Source organism: Chrysoperla carnea, chromosome 3 (assembly GCF_905475395.1).
Source record: "Chrysoperla carnea chromosome 3, inChrCarn1.1, whole genome shotgun sequence".
NCBI classification, from domain to species: domain Eukaryota; kingdom Metazoa; phylum Arthropoda; class Insecta; order Neuroptera; family Chrysopidae; genus Chrysoperla; species Chrysoperla carnea.
In genome coordinates this window covers 12158096-12181133 of record NC_058339.1, presented here as the reverse complement: position 1 = coordinate 12181133, position 23038 = coordinate 12158096, and the positions used below count along the sequence as shown (strand labels likewise).

Below are 23038 nucleotides of genomic sequence, written 5' to 3'. Positions count from 1 at the left end.
CTATCCCTGTAGCTTTCATTTAAATCAGTTCAGTAGTTTAGCTGTGATTGTCGAAAAATACATACATACAGACATACAAACAGAGTTACTTTCGCATTTATAAGTAAGCATTATAATTCCATGTAAATAATTAATAGTAAAGTGATTCGCTGGTGTGCATATTGTATGTAATCATATTCGATCTCTAAATTTAAGAGCTCCAAAATTTCTTTATCCGTTTATCCTTATTTATACCCGGGTGCTATTAACGTGGAATCATCAATAACATGGAAAGCAATGAATTTATTAATAATATGTATACCGGTTGTCTTACTCATGATTATATTGGCAACTTTTAATACATTTATGCAAAACAATTGCCTCCATTTTAAAATTATTGAGACAATTTTTTGCACGCTAGCACAAGAAAATTAAATAAAACAAAAGAAAACAAACAATTGACTGAGGTAATTGTTGAAATACCATGTAAACACATTCCGCAGTTGTTTATTAGGTTGAAAAAACTTCGTATCAAAAAATGGATCCTTTCTGAGATGGGCCTAATCTCCTTTTTTGAGAGGTAGTTGAGGTTTTTTATCAGTTTTTACTAAAGTACACATAAACTATGCATCAAATAAAAAAAAAATTCAAGAAAAGTTCTAGCTGATTTAATTGTGCATATTTTTTTTCGATTTTCTAGCTTCAAAATTGACATCTGATGTATATCTGATCAGCCGGAGTTATGTAAAGCGATTGTGAAACATTTCTTACACGAGTTTTTATTGTGCTCGTGTATTTTGTACCCCTGGTTCACAGTTATTAGCTCCGCGCCTGTATGTAAAATACCGGTGATTTAGATGATCACTAAAAATCTTAATTACTTGTTATGTAAATAGTTTATCTGTGAAAGTAGAATTTTATTGTTTAAATTACCCACAGTAATTATTTGAGTACAATAATTATTCAATGTAAATTAATATTGCACATTGAATAACATGAAAAATAAAATAAGTCGATTATTTTCGATACATGAAGATATTGAAGAAAATAGAAATCATGAACTATACTGGGTACAATATTTTTTTGGATTTGTGGGTAAGTAAAAAAAATTATTATGACAAGTGAAAACAAACAATTGACTGAGTAAATTCTTGAAATACCTTGTATAGACAGTGTCGATTACACTCTCACAAAAGTTTTATATTTCTTCATAAGGAACATTTTTTACTTTTAAGTTCTTGTTCTATCTCCAACAGCTTACAAGATGGGTCCTACGGATCCTGACCAAATCGACCTATGTTGCTCATTTAAGGACTCACTGACGTACGGACAACCAGAAAAGGACTATCTAGGTGATTTTATGAACACCTATACCAAAAGTTTGCTCGTAATAGCAATATTTTTAAGCCTAAGTTACAAACTTGGGACCAAACTTAGTATACCTTGATATATATTACATATATACATGATATAAAAATATATATCTGTCGTAAATTCTAGATTACTAAATGCTTTTTTTAAATAAACTAAGCTTTACCCGTACGGAATTCCGTAAAACAGGAGAGAAATAATTTATGAGTGATAATTTGGTGATAATTTGTTTACTTTATTTTTTTATAGGCAACTTTATTACAGATATGATATACAAATTACATAATGAACAAAATTAAATCTTAATATTATTTCTCTAATATTTTTAATTAACGATTCCTAATGGCGAAAGTGTTCCTGGGTAGGGAGGATACAAGTTGGATCATCTGGTATTAATTTTAATTAATTTTTTTAGCAACCTTAGCCATGTTAAATTGTGGAACACAATTATCGTGGTTCGGACCAGCATTACCAATACTACAAGATGAAGAATTATCACCAATTGGTGTTGTAACAAATATTGAAGCTTCTTGGATATTTAGTTTGTTACAACTTGGGTCATTACCCGGTGCATTATTTGGATCATACCTAGCAAATAAAATTGGTCGAAAAAATACTTTAATATTTACAATTATTCCGTCTGGCTTTTCATATTTATTAATAATATTCATAAAAAATGTGTATATGTTATATGTGGCACGCATTTTTGCTGGATTAAGTGTGGGTATTACAATGGTAGCTTTACCCACATACCTTACGGAAATATCCTCACCAAGGATACGTGGAATATTAGGAACATTTACAGTAATTTCTATGTGTTTCAGTTGGATTATAAATTATATTTTGCAGCCGATTATTACAATACAATTAAATTGTGTTATAATGTTTGCAATCACTTTTGTTCAGTGTTGCGTTGCTTTATATTTTTTGCCAGAAACACCAAATTATTACATCATGAAAGGGAAAGAGGAATTGGCAAAAGAATCATTACAAAAACTACGTCACCGAATAAATGTCGAAAATGAATTGCTTCAAATCAAAGAATGTATAGTTTTAGAAATACAAAATAGAACACGATTTTTTGAATATTTACAAACAAAAATTTTACGAAAAAGTTTATTAATATTTATTGTACCTATCATTGCGCAAATATGCAGTGGTCCTTTAATGGTTTTGGGTTATGTACCAACAATTTTAAATGAATCAATACCAGCAGTTTCAACCTATTACGGATCAATAGTGCTCAACATAAGTTTTTTTTTAGGGGCAGCTTTATCAACTCTATTTGTAGATAAATTCGGACGGCGCTTTTTATTTATTACTTCAGGTATTCTTTTAAGTATTTTGACAACTTTAATAGGAGTATATTATGTATTTGAATCCATGCACGGTTTTGAAACAGTTTCAAAGTATTCTATAACGTTACTTGTGTTATTATTTTGCTATTTTTTAGTATTTTCTTTTGGTCAATTTTCCATGGTGATCATTTTTGCTGGTGAATTATTTGAGACTCATTTTCGTGCAACTGCTGGATTAATAGGTTCGGTGGGAACTGCAATATGTGGGTTTTTGGTTATACAAGCTTATGGTATTATTTACACAAATTTTGGTCTTCAATATGTATATTTATTTTTTGCAGTGTGTTGTATTTTATATACATTTTTTGCTTATTATTTATTGCCTGAAACTAAAGGCAAAAGTTTTCTAGAAATACGAAAAGAATTATTAATCTAATTTTAGAGCGGATTGTAAGAAAGTTTATACAAATATAATTAAAAATAAGGTAATTGTTTTTAAGATTAATTGTTGCATTAATAAATGTTGATTTTATATTGTCTACAATATTTTTGAACTGTATGAGTCATGGCATTGCCATTTCCCTCTCCAGATAATTTCCCCCCTCTGAAATGTTTCTGATTTTAAAAATATAAAAAGAAACAATAAAAAAGAATCATCAAAATTGGAGCTGCTGTGATCATCAAAATGTGACGAATAGTATTGTTTTATAAAATTTTTCAGAAAAGAAAACTCATATTGTGTGTTTACTGGATTTTCTCATTTCGAACTTAAATTGCTCGAAAAATTTTATTTTTCAGATATGAGGGCTTATTGAACGTAGAGCTTTATTTACTTTTTTCCTATTTTCCCGAACACTTTTAATCTAATATTGACTTATATAAATTCCCAAATTTTTTGTTTGAAAGTATGCTAAAAAGACTTCGCACAAATTAGATGTAATATGCATTTCGGTCAAACTTTTTTAAATTTTGACAAATGATAGTTTATGTCATTATGAAGAAAAGCTCCTATGGTCACAAGTCATGTAAATGACAGGATTTCATTTTATAGCTAAATTAAGGTTGTAAAATGTACTTATTTGTATAATATATCCCTATGTGTGTATAGGCAAATACATATACAGATATGTATAACTACATGCATACGTGTGTTTTTTAATGTAAGGGTATTGTTTTTTAATTCTTGTTTTTTTTTAAGAATATTACAATTATAACTTGAAATCATGTCATTTTCATGACTTGTGACCATGGAAACTTTTATTCAGAATGACTTAAACTATCATTCCCCAAAATTTGAAAAGCTTTGACCGAAATGCAGATTACGTATAATTTGTGCGAGGTCTTTTACCAACAAATCTAAAACCGTGGGAGTAAAGCCATGTTAGATATTTTATATTGTATAATTGTATTATTTGTTATTTCAAAAGTGGCTGACTCAGTGTTTTAGCAAACAATTGAAAATACTTGTTTGACCAGTTTAAAAAAGATACACTGAGGAAAAATTATATAATACCTTTGAAAAAAAAAACTCTTGGAAGTGATGTGAAGTATGACAGTTCGGTAAAAATATAATTCGTGTATAAAGTTAATAAATAATTATAACCACATAACTTTTTGTAAAATCACAATAGTACCTACTTATTGTAATTTTCTTAAAAATAAACGTGGCATTAGTTTTAACCGAGTGCTATCCATTTTGAAATTCTTATGGGCAATTATATAGATATTTTTTAAAAAATAATTCTATATTTTTAAATATAATTATTTGTATTATATAATAATAAGCTATTTACAATTTGTTCCTTAAATAATCGTTTATGTTAAAAACAATTGAGGTGTTAAACAAGCATTTTTGTTTAGTAAAATATAATGCCGGTATTCCACTAAATTAAACTGTCCGATTAGTGGAAAACCAGTTTCATAACAAAACTGTTTTTATTCTTTTTTTTTTAGTAATTTGAAAGTTACATATACAGTTTTAAAAAACTTTTCAAAAGAGAAACGAAATATGCCCGGCAAAATCCATCATTGAGCATGATTAATTTTCGCATGGAAAATTTTTGCAGGATTACGTTTTTAACATGCTAATGAACGTAAAAGTGCAGGATGCCGGTGGGTAACCCGGAAGGATATTGCAGGATCGTAACTATGGCGTGGCATAGGATAGGAAAATTCGATTTTTCTGATAACACAGGCAAATTTGATCCGATCTGATTGGAATTTTTTGAAACTCACTAATTTTTCGCTAGCTATCACTTATGCGCCTAATTTGGGGGCCAGGACTCCACATTTTTGAAACCTATTAGAGCTAACTTAATTTTGACGACAAATTGAAGTATTTACTGCGTGACGAACATAGCACACTGTGCTTAAATAACGTTTGTAATCTATGCATTCTTTTCTATATTTTATTCATTTTAATTAACTTATATTTAATTAAACAAAGCTTTTAAAAATGTTTTCTTGGCGAAGTTCAAATTTATTTATGATAAAGCACTGAAATAAAATACAAACATTGATTTTAATTTTTTATTCAACAACCCAAAATAAAATATTTAATATTTTCAGTTGTCCAGCTCACAAATATTTGATCAATATTTGACGTCAGCAGAATCCAAAAAATTTAATTTTGCTCTATCACATCCAATTTTATCCAAATTTGATAAACCAAGTAAGTAATCCTACTAAATCCTACTCAAATTTGTGATCAAAATTACCTTAACTCTTCTAAGTTTCAAGAATGTGGAATCCTAGTTCCGGAATCAAGCACCTAAGTGATAGCGAAAATTGACCTAGCGAAAATTGACATCACAGCTGAAAAGAATGCCTCAAAATTAGTGTGTTTGACAAAAATTCCAATAAGATCGAATCAAATTTGCCTGTGTTATCAAAGAAATCTAATTTTTCAACTTTATGACGTCGTCAGAATCCAAAAAATTTAATTTTGCTGTTAACCTGCCACATAATCTCCATACAGAATTTTAATTCGTACACGGATGTTATGTGGCGGTATTATGTTTTGTTATTTAAAACTGTATAATAAGAGATGTTTTTCGTTTATTATTCACATGGTATGTATTGTGGATTGAAACTATTGAACATAAATCAAATGTGTGCCATCAGAGTTATTGTGTACTTCTTATTGTTGATATTTTAAATAGAAAACGTAAAACTAATACTGAATATAAAAAAAACCAAATATGGTTAATAAATTAAAATTTAGTGATTTGTTCTCAATTAGTAGGAAAAAAAGATCAAAACAAAATGAAATTCAACAAAACACGGCGGATGTATATTGGATACAATACGTTGTTGGAATTATAGGTAAATATCTTTGTGTTTGTGTGAAGGTTATTTAAGGCTATAATTTGTAATTAAATATGTATTTATTATATAAATTATTTTATTTCAATTTTTATAAATTAATACTGAATTTTCATGTAAAATTACAGATTATTTTTTTGATTCAATTTGCAAGATATAGTTCACACTTTCTCTTACATGTCTTAATTCAAAGACAGTAAGTGAAAACAAACAATTGAGTGAGAATATGGTGAGAATATGGCAGCCTTTCGGGCGCCATTTGTTTTGGTTTTGAAAATTCTGAAAATTTCCGAAAGCATTTTCTAGAAATTTTCTTCATTTTACGAAAATCTTTATAATACTACTAGTTGAAGTTACTTACAAATCCCTATCTTTTATAGCTTTTGAGAAAATAGACACGAACGTTTACATCGTGGGTAAACGATGATGTTTACGAAAAAATGTTTCTAATAAGAGTATTTAATTTTTTTATAAAGAAAATTTTTACATTGTAAATTTTGTTCTATTTCTAACGGTTTACATGATGGATCCTTTTTTTTTGATTGAATGAGCAAAAATGCACCATTTTAAAATTGGCAAATCTCGCTCAATTTGGAAGGTAGAAATTGGATATAAAATGTGCTCAATTAAATCAACTAGAACTTTTATTTATTTTTGTAATTTGTAAAAATCTCCCCAATTAACCCCCAAAATGGGGGTTTACAGTGGTGTACATAATTTGTCCTACGGACCCAAAACCCAATTGACCTATGTTGCTCATTTACGAACTCAAACTCACTTTTTACGTCCTGAGCGCGCTATAACTTTCAGCTTGATATTTCTTTTCGTTTTTGAGTTATCGTCTTGACGGGCGGGCAGACAGACGGGCAAACGGAAATGCCCGGAAACGGAAACTAATTAGATGATTTTATTTACACATATTTTGTTGATATCATAAATATTTCTAAGCTTTACAAACTTAGTTGTTGGATAGAGTATAATTAATTCACTAAAATTCCAAGTTTGTAGAAAATATTTCAAAAATAATTTGAAATTTTTTTAAATTTAACAAATATCTAATTTATTTTAATCATTTAATCATAGTACAGAAAAAGATCGGCTAATAAAGAAAAATGAAAAAAATCGCTCGCAATTTGCATAACAACATAATTGCATATTAATCATTATTATTATTTAATAATCTTTTTTTAATCTATCAAAAATCATTAATTAGTCAGTGTCAGTCAGAGTCGAGTGGTTTTAATATTTAGTTATAATGCTTCTGATTGGCTGCCTATTTTCATTAATAGCTAACTATCCGTGCATAGGATCAAAAAATGGAAGAGGACTTTTCATCTTAGAATTTTATTTTCTATCTGATGCAACAAAAGCGTGTGGTAGTTACGGGACACCCTGTAGAATATAGCTAGATAACACTTGAATAAATCATCTTAGCTTAATATTGCCTAGCCACTTGTTTACTCACTAATTGAATAGGTACCACACAAAAAATGTTGGTGATGAAATAATAGCAAGTTGCTGATATTTTTATTGCAAAGGTGATATTAGGTACTTTTTTTTATTGGAATTATTAAAATAATTATATAAATTTAATGTGAATTTTATAACATCCATATCTAGATTTCTGTATCGCAAACTCTTAATATTATAAGTTTTTCCAAACATCACCTATCCGTTAATATGCAAAAAATTCGAATGGATAGAAAAATACTAAATACATTCAACAAAATATTTCGAAACTGAAAAGAAGTTTACTTAAGCTTAGTTCTCGTGTCTTTTTATACAAAATTATCCCTTTTTTTAACCCTTGAACTAAAAAAAGGGGTTTTTGTAAGTTTGATCGCTATGTGTGTGTGTGTGTCTGTCTGTGGTGTCGTAGCGTCTAAACGGATGAGCCGATTTTGGCTTTTTTTTGGTTTCGTTTGAAAGGAAATTTATGGGGAGTGTTCTTAGCTTAGTCAAGTGTGCGTTTAGGGTTCTATACCCTAGAAAACTAAAAAATTGGCTATGACGTTCAAAATCGGTTCAATTTGGAGCATGCTTTAAGGAAAATGATAATTTAATGGAGAGTATTCATAGATATGTTTCAAGTTCTAGTTTAGGGTTCCGTACCCAATAAATTTGTCGAGGGTTTTTTAATTTTTGTAAATTTCACTTGTTATAAAATAAAATCCATTTGGGATTATTTTATCGACGAATGCGATCCAGATCATCTTATTTACATAAAAGAACGCGTCCAAAAAACGTATTTCAAAATTTCAACATTTGATCATTTGATGAAACCTTAATATTGATTTTCTAGGCCATAAACATAACCTTTACGATATAGAGGTTGTATATGACTAATTCATATGTTAAATATTATACAAAAGTACATTATTTAGCACTAATAAAAAATGCCTATTATTTATGGCTAATTATTTATTTTATTCATTTAATAGTACACAATATCCGCCAAGGCCAAGGTAACAACAAAAAGTTATATAATAATAATAATAATGTGGTTTAACCTCCGTTTCCCTGACATATTCGCCTATTACAGAGGACACTCACATCATTATTTGTTAATCTTTATTTATTTCAACTTCATACATGTGTACAATTGCAATTTGATGTGGATGGATTCGGTTGCTTCGTTCTTATCCAAGCGACGACAATGTGATAAGGCCTTAGACCGCTCGGCCATTTAGGCTCTAAAGTTATATATTTTATATTGTTCATTTTAAACAGAGTAGCTTTATTTTAAGATGATGAAGTGATTTTCAAAATATTAAAGATAGTCTTACCTAATGATTAGCTAATAAATTATCGTTTGGGAATTTATCTTAAAGTTTATTTTTCAACAAGTTAGACACTTGTTTATTCAGAAAAATTTTTTGAAATTTTCATTTTCATTGTAAAAAAAAAAAAATGTTGACAATTAAAGTTAATTTATTCAAATGCCATTTCCCTATATTTAACCCCCGAACTAAAAAAAAGGGTGTTATAAGTTAGACCGCTATGTGTGTGTATCTGTCTGTCTGTACGTGGCATCGTAGCGCCTAAACGGATAAACCGACTCTGATTTTTTTGTTTCGAATGAAAAGTCATTTCATGGAGAGTGTTCTTAGCCATGTTTCAATTGCAAGTTAAGCGTTCCGTACCCGAAAAAACCAAAACTTTGGCGATGATCTTCAAAATCGGCTTAGTTTTTAAAAGGCTTTAAGAAAAAAGGTAATTTAATGGAGAGTGTTATTAGATATGTTTAAAGACAAGTTTAAGGTTCCGTTCCCGAAAAATTTGTCCGGGATTTTTTTAATTTTGTAAGTTTCACTTGTATCTCATGTTATTCAACTGTTTTCTTTTTTTCAGCTTCATTATCAATGACAATAAGTGGATTACAATTAACATGGTTCGGTCCAGCTTTAGTGCAATTAAAAGACGAGACATTATCACCAATTCATGTCGTGTCCAGTTCCGAATCAGCATGGATCAACAGTATGCTACAATTGGGTGCTGTACCAAGTCCATTTTTAGGATCGTTTTTAGCAAATAATATTGGACGTAAAAATGGATTACTTTTAACAACTATACCAAATATTATTTCATGTTTATTAATTTTTTTCGTACAAAATATCTATATGCTTTACGCAGCACGATTTATTTGTGGAATTTCCGTTGGTATAGTTTTTTCCACATTACCAGTATATCTTTCTGAGATTTCATCGCCAAAAATACGTGGTATTGTAGCTACAATTGGATCATTAACATTACCAGTTGGAACAGTTGGGCAATTTATTTTATTCCCTTTAATGACCATACAAACGAATAGTTTAATAACACTTATTTTAGTGATAATTCAAGGAATAGGTACTTTTTTTATTCCGGAATCACCATATTTTTATATAATGAAAAATAAAGAAAAACAGGTTGAAAAATCATTAAAAATATTGCGTCGAAGTGATAACGTTTCAAATGAATTATTACAATTACAGAAAGGTTGGGAAAATGAGAACCAAATTAAAGATACATCGTTTTTTCAAATTTTTAAATCGAAAGTAAATCAGAGAGCTTTGATTATTATCAGTGTAACAATGGTATGCCAACAAATGTCCGGACCACTTGTATTATTAGGTTATATTTCGGCAATCTATGTAGATTCGAAAATTCCAATATCTTCGTATGCCGGGTCGATTTTATTGATAGCTTCATTTGCTATAGCAACTTTAAGCAATGCATTCTTTATTGATAAATGTGGACGTCGACCGTTATTTATTACTTCCACAATATTAACGGGAATATGTGCTATTCTAACAGGAGTATATTTCTTTTGCGAAAAATTGTATACTGTTGAAATTGTACGGGAATATTATTTATTTTTGATAATAACATTAACAATATATATTTTATCAGCGGGTGGATTAATTGCGTTACCATACATTTTCGCTAGCGAATTATTTGAAACTAAATATCGTGCAACGGCTAGTTCGTTATTATCGGTGCTTGGTTCAATACTTGGTTTTATAACAATACAAGCTTATGAATTTATACAAGATAATTTTGGTCGGGAATACATTTTCTGGTATTTTGGACTTGTTTGTATTCTAGGAACATTGTTTAGTATATTTTGGTTGCCAGAAACTAAAGGTAAATCGTTTAGTGAAATTCAAGCGGAAATGAATAAAACTGTCAATAATTCAACTGATAAAAATGATGATACAGTTTAATTTCGGAGTTCACGGAATAATTGGGGAAAATATTTAGGATTTGTAATAGATGACAAAATGTTTTATTGTTTTTAACTGGTTGGAAAGTAGTGGTTGGTTATTGGTATCTGGATAATCTTGATGCTTTTATGTGACAAAAATTGTTATTAGTCACGTTGGGCTATCGTTGAGGCTATCAATATATACAGGGTGGGTCATTTTAATCTCTTATAGCTAATAGCTCGTTTTGTAGTTAACCAATCAAAAAATAAGTTAAACAAAAGTTGCAAAGTTTGGTAGAAGGCATCATGTTCTGACATCAGATTGCACCTAGTTCTTCGGGTTTCTTTAATAACTAATTCAGATCTTAAACGATAAGAGATAGAATAGCACTTTAAATTAAAAAGTTGACGATCATAAAAAAACATTTTCACCTAACCATTTTTTCGAAAATCGTTAGCTATCGGAGAAAATGCGACTTTAAAATATGTCATTATTGCATTTAATCGAAAGAAAACACACTAATTATGGAAAAATACTTTAGCCAAAAGTTGGCAAGGGCCATAGACGACATTCGCCTGTGTCCACTGTCCATAACTTTGACCTTCAATTATTGATAAACTTTAAGCGTATTTTCTTTCGATTAAATGTAATAATGACATATTTTTAAGACGCATTTTCAAACAAAAGCAAACGTTTTTTAAAGCCAAAAATTATTAGTTTAATATGAGGATCAACTTTCTAATTTAATGTGTATCTATCTATCTCTTGCCGTTTAGAATCTAAAATGGCTACTAAAGCAACCCGAGAAAGTAGGTTCAATTTAATGTCAGAACATGATGTTTCTCATCAAACTCTACAATTTTTGTTATTTTTTTGATTTGTTAACTAGAGAACGATTAGCCACAATAGATTAAAATGACTTAGCTTGTATATTAATTTAATCTTGGTACTTTCCATAATATTTATATAATCAATAATTAAAATGAGCTTATTATTAAATGAAATTTGTTTTATGGTATTTATTAAGGAAAATTCTGAATTTTGATGAAGAAATAATGACCCAAGTCACTCATGATAATGATCTCACATTCATTTGTTTTATTGTAAATTTTTTTGAATTTTAACAAATCTTAAGCTGACGCAAAAGTACACACTTAATCGTTTATTTTAGTACAATAAGATGTGATAAAAAGCGACTAATTATAAACTCCTAATTGTTTATTCATTTGTAAAAACCTGGTGGAATGTGTTTCTTATGTAATAAACAATTAATTGTTCATTAAATGAAACGATCCATGTAATAATTGATTGATAAAATTAATAAATAGGCAACTTGTTTTGCGTTTATGTTAAACATGTAGAATAATTTTTCAATTATTTGACAACACTCACCTATATGTAATATAAGTTGCCTATTTATTAATTTTATAAGTCAACATCGATTGTTTCTTTTAGTTAATAATTTATTGTTTATTAACAATAGATTATTAACTAGAATTATTATTAAATAGAAAAATTTGCGCAACTAAATCATAGTTTAAGAATGATATTTGACACCTACCTTACCAGGTTTTATAAAAAAATGAGCGCTTTATAACATTTTTCTTTATTAGCCGTTTTTTGGAAGCTTTACGTTATAACTTTTTAATTTTTATTGTGTATAATTTTAAGTTTTTTTTGTTAAATTTTTTGTATTTTAATTTATTAGAAAATAAAAAACGTTACAACGCCTTAATAAAGGAAGATTTTGGCAATATCGTACTGCAATTTAAATCGTATCATTTTTTACAAAATAATCCAGTACTGATTTTTAACAAAGGCCACAAATTTTTGTCAGTTGAAGGTGCCTTTAGAGCATTGCTTGTTGTCATTCATACACGACTATTTGTAAAAGCATGAGGCGTTCAGTTTAAAATATCAAGAAAGAATCGAAGCGCCACATCTACTCCGCGTACCTACTTATTTTTTGATTCACTCTTGATATTGAGTGGCTCAAGCTTTTACAAGTAGCTGTGGTGGAAGCAATGGGAAAATCGACGCCACTTACCTAACCATGCATTGTCAAATTTCAGCTCAATCGGTTGACGATAACTGCTTCAACTTGTAAAATATGAATAGATTTGGCAGAAATTGAATGTAAGTAGTGCCGTATCGAGGATTCTAGGTCATATAATTTCTCTTAAAAAAGTCTCTGTGGACAGCGGAAAAATAAAATCCCAACGGACAGAAAAATCACAGAAATGCAAATAACAATATTAACATAAACGTTTCATCGGTAATTCTATAATTTATCTAGACTTTTAGGTTCAGCCCTTATTATTAATATCGGACAAAGCTTCAGCGAAACGTAGCCGGGCGTAGCTAGTCGTAAATATTTCTTTTAAAAATCAACAAAAACATACAAACAAAATTTTTTTAATAAAAACGTGAAAAAAAACATAAATTTGCATACACATTTATAAAATCTCACAAAATCTTTACCCATACGCTTCCAAAGGGTAAAACCCAAAACTGGTAACATCCATAAACAAATATTAAAATGCCAGAATAAACTTTAGCTCGCCTCTGGTAAATATATAAATAATTGTATAATAATTATATTATTTTATAAAAATTATTATTTCATTTCAAGTATTTTTAAGTAGGTATAATTAAATTTATTTAAAAAATTCAGGATAATAACCTCTAATACAATTAATAAAAAATTAAATCATTTATGTCCAATTAAAAATGCATTCATTGATCATCAAACAAGAAACGATTTTTTTTAAATATAAATCAAACTTCGGAAAAATTCCCAGAAAGCTGGTTTTTTGCATGAACCTTCCTTCTATTTGCGGTACAAAAGTTACTCGGGGTCAAATACTTACTTCAAAAATTTAAAGTATGAAGTAGTTTGAATTTTTGATCGTCCAATCTTTTTGTAATGCTTATTTCATTTTTTTTCTTAAAAACCGTTAGTCTCACGAAATTACATACAAAGATAACCACTATTTTTTCGATAACAGTGACCGTTGACGAAATATTCGAAATATATTATCCCGAATAACTTTTGTAGCAATATTCGGATCGTTTATTGGGAGTTACAAATAGAAGGTTCATGCAAAAATCTAGTTTTCCGCATTTAGAAAAAGCGCCTTAAATTAGATTGTGGCCTTTCCCGACTCTGTTTTCGGTAATTCTGCTTTTGTTACCCCAAGTTCCCGAAACGTATTAAAAAAATAATTGAGGATGAAAATACCATTGTGGGATCTGTAGGGGTCGCTGAATTCGTATCTCATCATAAAAAATGTGAAAATTCAAAATGATGGCCGAATACTTCTGTTTTTAGTCGAAATCTGTACTTCGAATTTCGATAATATAAAACACAGTTTAAATAAATATATGGAGAAAAACATGTTGTCCTGGGGGTTTTCGCGGAAAGTGAATACCAACTTGGCCATAAAAATATGAACATTCGAAACGGTGGCTGGAAAACCCAATTTTAAGCTACTCGATTAAATAAATATATCAAGTAATTTTGTAATTTTGGAGGTTTCTGAAGTCACTGAATCCTAATCTCAACTTTATTAGATTAAAAACCAAAATGGTGGCTGGAAAATTCAGTTTTTAGGCAAAAAAAAAAAATCAACAAATTTAATATATCACAAAAATAATGCTTTCTAGGTTTCCGTTATTGCCGGATCCAAATATGTATATACTTGAACAATATGAAAATTCAAAATGGTGGTCGGAAAATTCAATTTTTAGCTATAAGCCCGCTTTTGACTCTTGATAATATAAAGCGCGATTAAAACAAATATATTAAGAAAATAATACACAATTTTCCTACATTTATTACCTATAAACTAATGATTCTTACCTGTACAAAATCTGGTAACATATATATATATAACATCGCAAAATGAATACAACTTATTCATTATCCAATATAATTTTAACTCATTTGATATCCATTGTTGTGTGTTGTTTGCCTTCGTTCCTGGATGCAGCTCTAAGTGTTATTATCAATATTCAATTCACAGTAAGTTTTTTTTGTTGTATCCTTTTTTTAAAGTAGGCTGTGTTGGATAGAAATTTTTAATGCAACTCCTTGAAATTGTCTTATTGAAAACAATTGTTTTAATTGAGGAAATAAATCCGAAAAATAGTTTAACCAAGAAATTGACTCCTCATCAGTTGATCTTAATGGGAGCTGGTGGAAAATGTTTGTCTGACTGTACTCGAAAAAGTCATGTATGATATACAAGGATATATCGAAAACGGTGGGGAAAAAGGCAAAAGGTCATATAGTTTTCACATCAAATTTTTGACTAGAACCACAAAATTAGCTTAATTTTCGTCAATAACGAATTTTCGGAAAAAAATCCGTACTTTATTTTTTTTATCATTCTGCATGTTATTTTATCATTTCTCCGTGCGATGTGTTGACGTCACTGGCGTTTGAATTTCTAGTTTAGAAAAACCATTTTCATCAAAAATCAATTAAAAAATAATAATTGGTAAATTTTAGAAAACTTTTGAAAAAAAAATTAAAATTAAAAAACGTGCAACTTCTCTAGCGCTTTCAAATAAAATTTTTGACAGGAACGACAAAATAATCTTTATTTTCGTCAAAAACAAGTTGTTGGCGAAAATTCACATTTTTGGTTTTCAAATTCTTATATCTCGAAAACGGTGAGGTTAGATAAAAAACATCAGGGCTTAAAAATGTTTAGAATTGTCCAAAATATGAAATCCAATAGTTTTTTATTTAATGTTAAATAAAGAGAAAGCGGTGTCCAGAAATAGAGTACTTCTATACCTCCTATGGGGGTAAATCGAACGACGAACATTTTGAACCAGCTCCCATAAAAATCAAGTGACGAGGAGTCTATTCCTTGGTCAAATGCTTCATTTTCTACAGTATTAATGATGTAATAAATACATGTTTCAATTATATATTACATACAGTTACAAATTGATATACGGTAAATCAAAATAACTCTAATCACACGTATTATATAAAACATGCTCGTTATCATGTTAAGAGTACCAAAGCACAACTTAAATGTATTCGAATATTGTCCATGGCTCAAAATATTTTAATGAGTTATCATCCCATATAAAGCTTGAATCTAACCAAAGGAATTTGAAACCGCCTGCAAAAATTTACTGCTGGATAATTTGTACATCATTTCTGGTCAAATAAAATTGTTATTATTATATGCATTATTGTACGTATTTTTATTACTATACAGGCGTAATTAATTCCGTTAAAATTACCAAGTTTGATGACATGTCTTCCTGAAAAAATTGTAATTTTAAAATTTATTGAATTTCCCTATTTAAGATTCCGTAGAAACAATGGAAGGCATATTGATCATGTCAATATCTCTAATATGCCTGAACTTTGCTATATAAAGCTTGAATAAAGCTTTGTACATAATAATTTTGAAATTATTTTTTCTGTGCATAGGAATGTTTCAAAATATAATTTCAATGAATAGTATCTAATAAAAGCTCGTACAAAACCTTCTTATCTTTCATATTTTCTGAAAAATCTACAATTTTCCGTGTTTTTTGTCGATTTTTTTTAATTTTCCTTAAAAACTGAGCATTTTAGGAAATATTTTGTATAAGTACGACCATACTTAAGACTGTTCTATACACATTTTTGATCGGCGTGAAATCAATCTTTGATTGCGTGAAACTTTATAAGTTTTTTAAGAATCCTTTTTAATATTCATTGGTGGAAAAAAAATTTATAAAGGAAAGCGGTTTTCCAGATAAGAATGACTATACTCTTTACTTTATCGATTTGTAAATTTGAATATGTTATAGGTATTCTTATTCTACCTGCCCTGGGTAATTTTATTTAGATATCGATTTTTCCGAAGATGCAAAAGATTGGGAATATTTAAAACATACAAATCGGTAGGAAATTTCATGTTATTCAATCTTCATTTGACCTATTTTTTTTAAATGCATAGTTTTGGAGTAAATAAAAAAAAATTGTGGAAAATCCCCGTTTTTTTCTGCGGAAATAAAATGTTTTATCAGGTAGTATAAAAAAACTTGTCATAAGTGACATTACTGCCTCCAAAATTACTCCGAAATCGTTGTTTGCTCAAAACAAGAATTCCTGTATGATGTAGGAATTTGCTTTAAATTAAAATTAATTTCTATGTATCAAATAAGATTATAAAAATTTCCTTGAAATGCCATCCACTAATTACCTACTTAATATACGACGTCATTATTGAATAACAATTTCAACATAAATTTTCAAGGAAATCTACTAAAAAGAAGTCAATAATCTCAGTTTGTTTTCAATCAATGATTTAATAAATAAATACCCTTGAATATCATAAAAAATCATAATTATTCAATGCAGTTGCATTAAAAACAATCTCAATATATGCAATTTTATATACATTGATGTAATATCCACAGCCTATATAAACGAATATAAGCATAATTAACTTTTATTACACTCATGTGCGTATACAAAGTATAACATTAACCAGTTTTTTTTTTATCAAATTTTTCTAATCCAACTAGATTATAATTATTGGTACAATATTTTAACAAGTAAATAAAACAACGTTACAACAAATAAGTTAGTCTGTGGTAATAATATAACAAACGTTTGAAACATCATATCCAAGTCAAAGTTGATGATGACGAAAATCTTTAAAATTACACATATTATCAGTGGTATCAGTAATAACCATCATGGACATAATAATAATAATACGAGTAATATAGAAAGTGGAAACGTGAATTCAAATTCAAATCATAAATACTGGATAGAATGTGTTTGTACATTTATAAGTAAGCATAAATTATTATTTTTTTAATTATTATATTTTTAAAAAAAATCTATTCTAACTTTCATAAGTAAGTTATTCTTTTTTTTTAAATATTTTTCTTTATTCTTCTTTCTTGCGTAATTTTAATTACGCACCCACCTAAAAAGTGGCCCGTTTTCGCGGTTTTGACAATGAAAAAACAAAGACATAGACCCGCTCGCTTCGCTGGATGATCTCAGTTATGCCCTCCAAGCATAACACTCGAAATGTTGCTTTTTATTATGAAGCAAAATTATTTTGCTTTCTTTATAAATTCTAGCCTATGTGTTATTCTTATTTATGATCTAAATTATTTTTAAGTTTCATTAAAATAGATTCAGTAGTTTCTGAAACCGTCCAGCGAAGCCGGAGGGTAACTGCTGGACCCTAAAAGATCTCCCTAAAATAAAATGTAATTTAAATCAAAAGCACATAAAGAGTATCGATGCAAATCACCCCCAAAATAACTTTTTATCCCTTTTTAACACCGTTAGTTTTGTTGAGTTTCGACAAAATATGAAACACGCCTTCCGTCAAATCACGTTGTTCCATACAAACTTTTTCTCCGTTTTTCACCCTCTTAGAGATAGAATTTCTTATCTTATTTCTTATTGGATACCTACGTCATACAGAGAACATACGTACAAGTTTCAGGTCTCTACGATCAACGATATAGACTGTGCGTTGATTCGTCAGTCAGTCAGTCAGTCATTCAGGACAAAGCATTTTATATGTATATATTAAAATAATATAGCATAGTTATTTGCGATACTTGTGGGAGAACAGTATTATTAACGTACGACTGAGAAACTTGCACACCAAGTGCGTAGCACGAGTTGGACAATCGTAGAAGTACGTTAATAATGCGCTATCACATGTGTATCGTACAAAACTTTATCTACGCCTCTAAAATGTGAAAATAAACGATTATTATTATTTAAAATTTATCATTGCTTATTGAGAAAAATTAAAAAAGTTACTAATAGTAATTTAATATTCATTTTGACGGTAATTTGGAGAAATGTAATGAATTCATTACGATACTATCGCGGTAATGAACTATTTTTCCTACGCATACTGAGTGAGATAAGTACTTCTTACTCACGGGTGCAGATAAAATATAATTACGTTGTCTTTTGTAAAAAAAATGGGAAATTTTGAGGATATGTTTAAGAATTTAAACAACAGCTGATCATTAAATTTGACAGGCAATTAAAGTCAATTCAGTTTTTAAAAATGTTTTTAAAATTTTAAATTTATTGTTGATGCATATTTTTGATCAATAAAATATATATTGTGTTATTTTATGATAAATTTTATTGTATCATTATTTCATTGACTTTATAGTTTTATATAGACTAAGCATCGTCTATCTTTCCGTACAGTGAGAAACGTGTCAACATCTGAGGTAATTGCTTAGGTCAGCTAGGGATATTTATTAAAAAAAAATACATTTATCAAAAAAATATAGGGACATTTATCAAAAACACGTACATTGAATGTCAAATTTTCATATCACAAAATGTTTTACATAAAACATCGTGATTTCACATGAACATTTTCACTTTTTGACTTAAAAGAAATGCTTATCACGTATCACTTTACATTTTTTCTTACGAATCTACAATGGTTGGACCTAAGCAATTACGTCAGATGTTGGTACGCTTAAAATCGTTTGACACTCAGTCTATATAACTCTAACGTCAATGCATTATTTGTAAAATACAGTTTAAAAATGATTGCTGATTTGAATAATAATGCTGGGCAAAGACAAAGTTCTTGATATTTTTCATATATTGTTATTTTGACACAGTCATAAGAAGTACAAATAGTGTACACATTTATTGTACCTACAAAAGAACATAAATTTTATTTTAATGTGTTGGTATTCCACACATATTAAATGTTTATATACCTGTACATTATTATTAGCATTTTTGAGATAATATAGACGTAATAAAAGTGCCTTAAAATTATCAAGTTTGATGACCTTTCAAAAGTTGTAGTCGTAAAATTTTTAGAATTTTCCCGTTCAGGGTTCCGTAGAAACAATCATTACCTATAGAAAATAGCTTTGGTGTACCTACTTAAAGACGTAACACATGTTGAATGTTTTTGCATACATTTTTTATACAAAGGTTGGATTAAATTATATTGGCTGCCCCGAAAGACACACTTAGTATATAAAACCCATTGTGATACCATATATATTTTATGATATTTTCTGCTGATAATTTCATTTATCAGCTCCTCAATTATTTTCTGAGGCTGAGTGCATCTACTTCATGCATATACCATGGACTAAACCAGCCCATAACTCATCAGAACATTAATTAAATTAATTTTTCGTTGTGACGGCTTAACCAACGCAGCTACTAGGGTTGACATGCATGCCAGTATTGTAACACTTAAACAAAGAAACCAAAAGTATTCGATCTTGTTCATATGTTGAATAAGTTTGGTTATAAATTATATTTTTTTCCTAGGAGGATCATTATAGGCCACCTTCCCCTATTGTGTGTTTCAAATCAGTATTAAGTTTTATTATCTTTATGAATATAATTTAGGAACAAAAGGTAAAATTTAATTACATGCTTGCTCTACGCTTTATATTATATAAAAATTTATTTATTCTTTGATAGCATTTTTTTGTACTCAAACGTAATTAAACTTAATTAATTTTGTAAACAATTTCTTGTTTGTGTTTATTTTGTAAGATTGTCTAATAATCCAGACGCTGTACATAAAAATCGAATGCAAGCCATACTTGATTCGGAGAATCTCTGACCGGATTTGTGAGCATCTTCAACTACGACCATATTTTAGCCTTTTCTGTAAATTTACAATCTTAAGAATTAACTAGTTCATATTTTGAAACCTTTGGATTTCAAATTTGAGACCTGTGGTGCTGATACTTCGAGAACTACTATTCTCAACGCAACGGCGGAATTGTTTTCGTCAGGTCAAAATTAGCCTAAATTGATGTTTTCACGAAAATTGGAGAAAATTATTTTTCATCGAATTCTTACGATTTTCTTAAGAGGTACCCTTGGAAAAAATGTAAAAACTAGAAAAAATTTTCTCTTTCCAAATTTTAATAAAACTTATTTTCTAAGGTAATTTTGACCCAAAAATTATGAAAATCGTATTTATTTGATCATTTTGTCTGCTCTTTTCAAGATTTGATGTTGTAAGTTCTTTAGATTTCAAATTTGAGCTCTGTGGTTCTGATATCTAGGCGCCGGGTGTTAAAACAATCAACTCCGTTATTTGTACTTTTCATATGTGCATATTGTAAACTATAGCCAATAAGAGTTTCATCCGTGTATAATATGCTTTCTTATTATTAAGTGCAATGTACAATACTGGTTGACTAATTAGGAAACACAGGTGTATAAGTGGTATCTATGTATATAAAAAAGGTGCTCCCAAATATTTATCTTCTGGAGGCTTTATGGATGTTTGAAAGAGTTTTGCCCCGGTTTCAAGTTTGAATAACATGCCATATTAATATAATAAATAACATTAAAAATAAATTAAATAAGGTAATGAAACCAATAGTGATCGGGCTTCTCTGATAAACGCACATTTAAACAAGTGAAAACAAACAATTGTTGAAATACCATGCAAAGTCAGTGTTGATTTCTTTATCACATAACACATACAAACATGTGACACATACATAACTGATAATCAAGTATAGTACATATTATAAAATTTCCGCCTAATTGGCGCCCTCACGGGTAAACAGTGATGTTTACGAAAAAATGTTTCAAACAAAAGTTGTTTATTTTTTTATAAGAAAAATTTTTTACATTTAAACTTTTGTTCTATCTCTAACGGTTTACAAGATGGGTCTTACAGACCCAAGACCCAATTGGCCTATGATGCTCATTTTCGAACTCGACCTGACTTTTTACGTCCTGAGAACGTTGTAAAAATTTCAGCTCGATATCTTTTTTCGTTTTTGAGTTATCGTGTCCACAGACGGACGGACGGACGGATGGAAGTAGAAGAGTCATGTATGTTTCAGCCCAAAAGAATGGTACACTTTTCAAAAAAGGGCAAACCTAGGTGAATGTTGGAAACCTCGGAAGTTGGAGGGGATAGATGACGTCATTGACCAATAGTAAATCAAGATGGCGTTGGGAGGTGTGGTGGGGCGTGGCTGACAGAGCGTTAGTGTGTTTCTTGGCGGAAGTGGGGCTTAAAGTGGTGGGCGCGGTTTTGGAAGTGGGGGTTAAAGGGGGCGGGAATTGGACGTTAGATAATCGAGCCCAAAGTATGGTACACTTTTCCAAAAAGGGCAAACCTAGGTGAATGTTGGAAACCTCGGCATTGACCAATAGTAAATCAAGATGGCGTCGGGAGGTGTGGTGTTGGGGAATAATGGCTGCCTAAGCATTGATGACGTCATTGGCTTTGACCAATAGTAGCACTGTAAAAATCAAGATGGCGTCGGGAGGTGTGGTGGAGGAGAATAATGGCTGCCTAAGCATAAACGGGAAATTACCAGGTGACGTCATTGGCTTTGACCAATAGTGGCGGAGAGTGAACGGGGGGTGGGACGTTGACATTAGTCAGCAATTTTCAAGAATATGTTAATTTGACCTTGAAAAATATTGTAATTTGACACTTTATACATGATAAAATTCAAGATACGTGACCGGATGTTAATATTTTTTTATGATTAAGCAATGTAATATGACACTTGAAATTTTCATAATCAAAATACATGTTCAAACTTGTTTGAATGGACTTTGATCTTAAAATAATTTTACACAAGTCAGCAATTTTCAAGAATATGTTAATTTGACCTTGAAAAATATGATATCATCATCTTGTAACAAGTTCAAACTTGTTTGAAATAATTTTACATGTGTCAAAACACGTGACCGGATGCTAATATTTTTTTATGATTAAGCAATGTAATATGACACTTGAACGTGTTAGATAATAATTTGCAAATCTGAATTCCAAGAAAAGAATATTATGAGTCTGCAATTTTCAAGAATATGTTGAAATAGATATCATCTAACCTTGAAAAATATTGTAATTTGACACTTTAAGTAGACATGATAAAATTCAAGACACGTGACCGGATGTTAATATTTTTTTTTTATTGAATTAGCAATGTAATATGACACTTGAAATTTACATAATAAAAATACATGTTCAAACTTGTTTGAATGGACTTTGATCTTAAAATAATTTTACACGTGTCAGCAATTTTCAAGAATATGTTAATTTGACCTTGAAAAATATGATATCATCATCTTGTTACAAGTTCAAACTTGTTTGAAATAATTTTACATGTGTCAAAACACGTGACCGGATGTTAATATTTTTTTTTTTATGATTAATATGTTAATTTGACCTTGAAAAATATGATATCATCATCTTGTTACAAGTTCAAACTTGTTTGAAATAATTTTACATGTGTCAAAACACGTGACCGGATGTTAATATTTTTTTTTTATGATTAAGCAATGTAATATGACACTTGAAATTTACATAATAAAAATACATGTTCAAACTTGTTTGA

The 23038-nt window shown here is 29.4% G+C and overlaps 2 protein-coding genes across 2 annotated transcripts; both read left to right on the top strand.

The window, feature by feature from the left end:
* Window positions 1-970: 970 nt before the first annotated feature.
* Window positions 971-3862, top strand: LOC123295857 (solute carrier family 2, facilitated glucose transporter member 8-like). Its single transcript, XM_044877319.1, has 3 exons — window positions 971-1074; window positions 1766-2234; window positions 3847-3862. The coding sequence occupies exons 1-3, from the start codon at window positions 975-977 to the stop codon at window positions 3860-3862; spliced, it is 585 nt and encodes a 194-aa protein (XP_044733254.1). The 5' UTR covers window positions 971-974.
* Window positions 3863-5774: 1912 nt separating this feature from the next.
* LOC123295064 (facilitated trehalose transporter Tret1-2 homolog) lies at window positions 5775-10953 on the top strand. Its single transcript, XM_044876276.1, has 2 exons — window positions 5775-5972; window positions 9324-10953. Exons 1-2 carry the CDS (start codon window positions 5849-5851, stop codon window positions 10676-10678), a joined length of 1479 nt encoding a protein of 492 aa, XP_044732211.1. The 5' UTR covers window positions 5775-5848; the 3' UTR covers window positions 10679-10953.
* Window positions 10954-23038: the final 12085 nt, after the last annotated feature.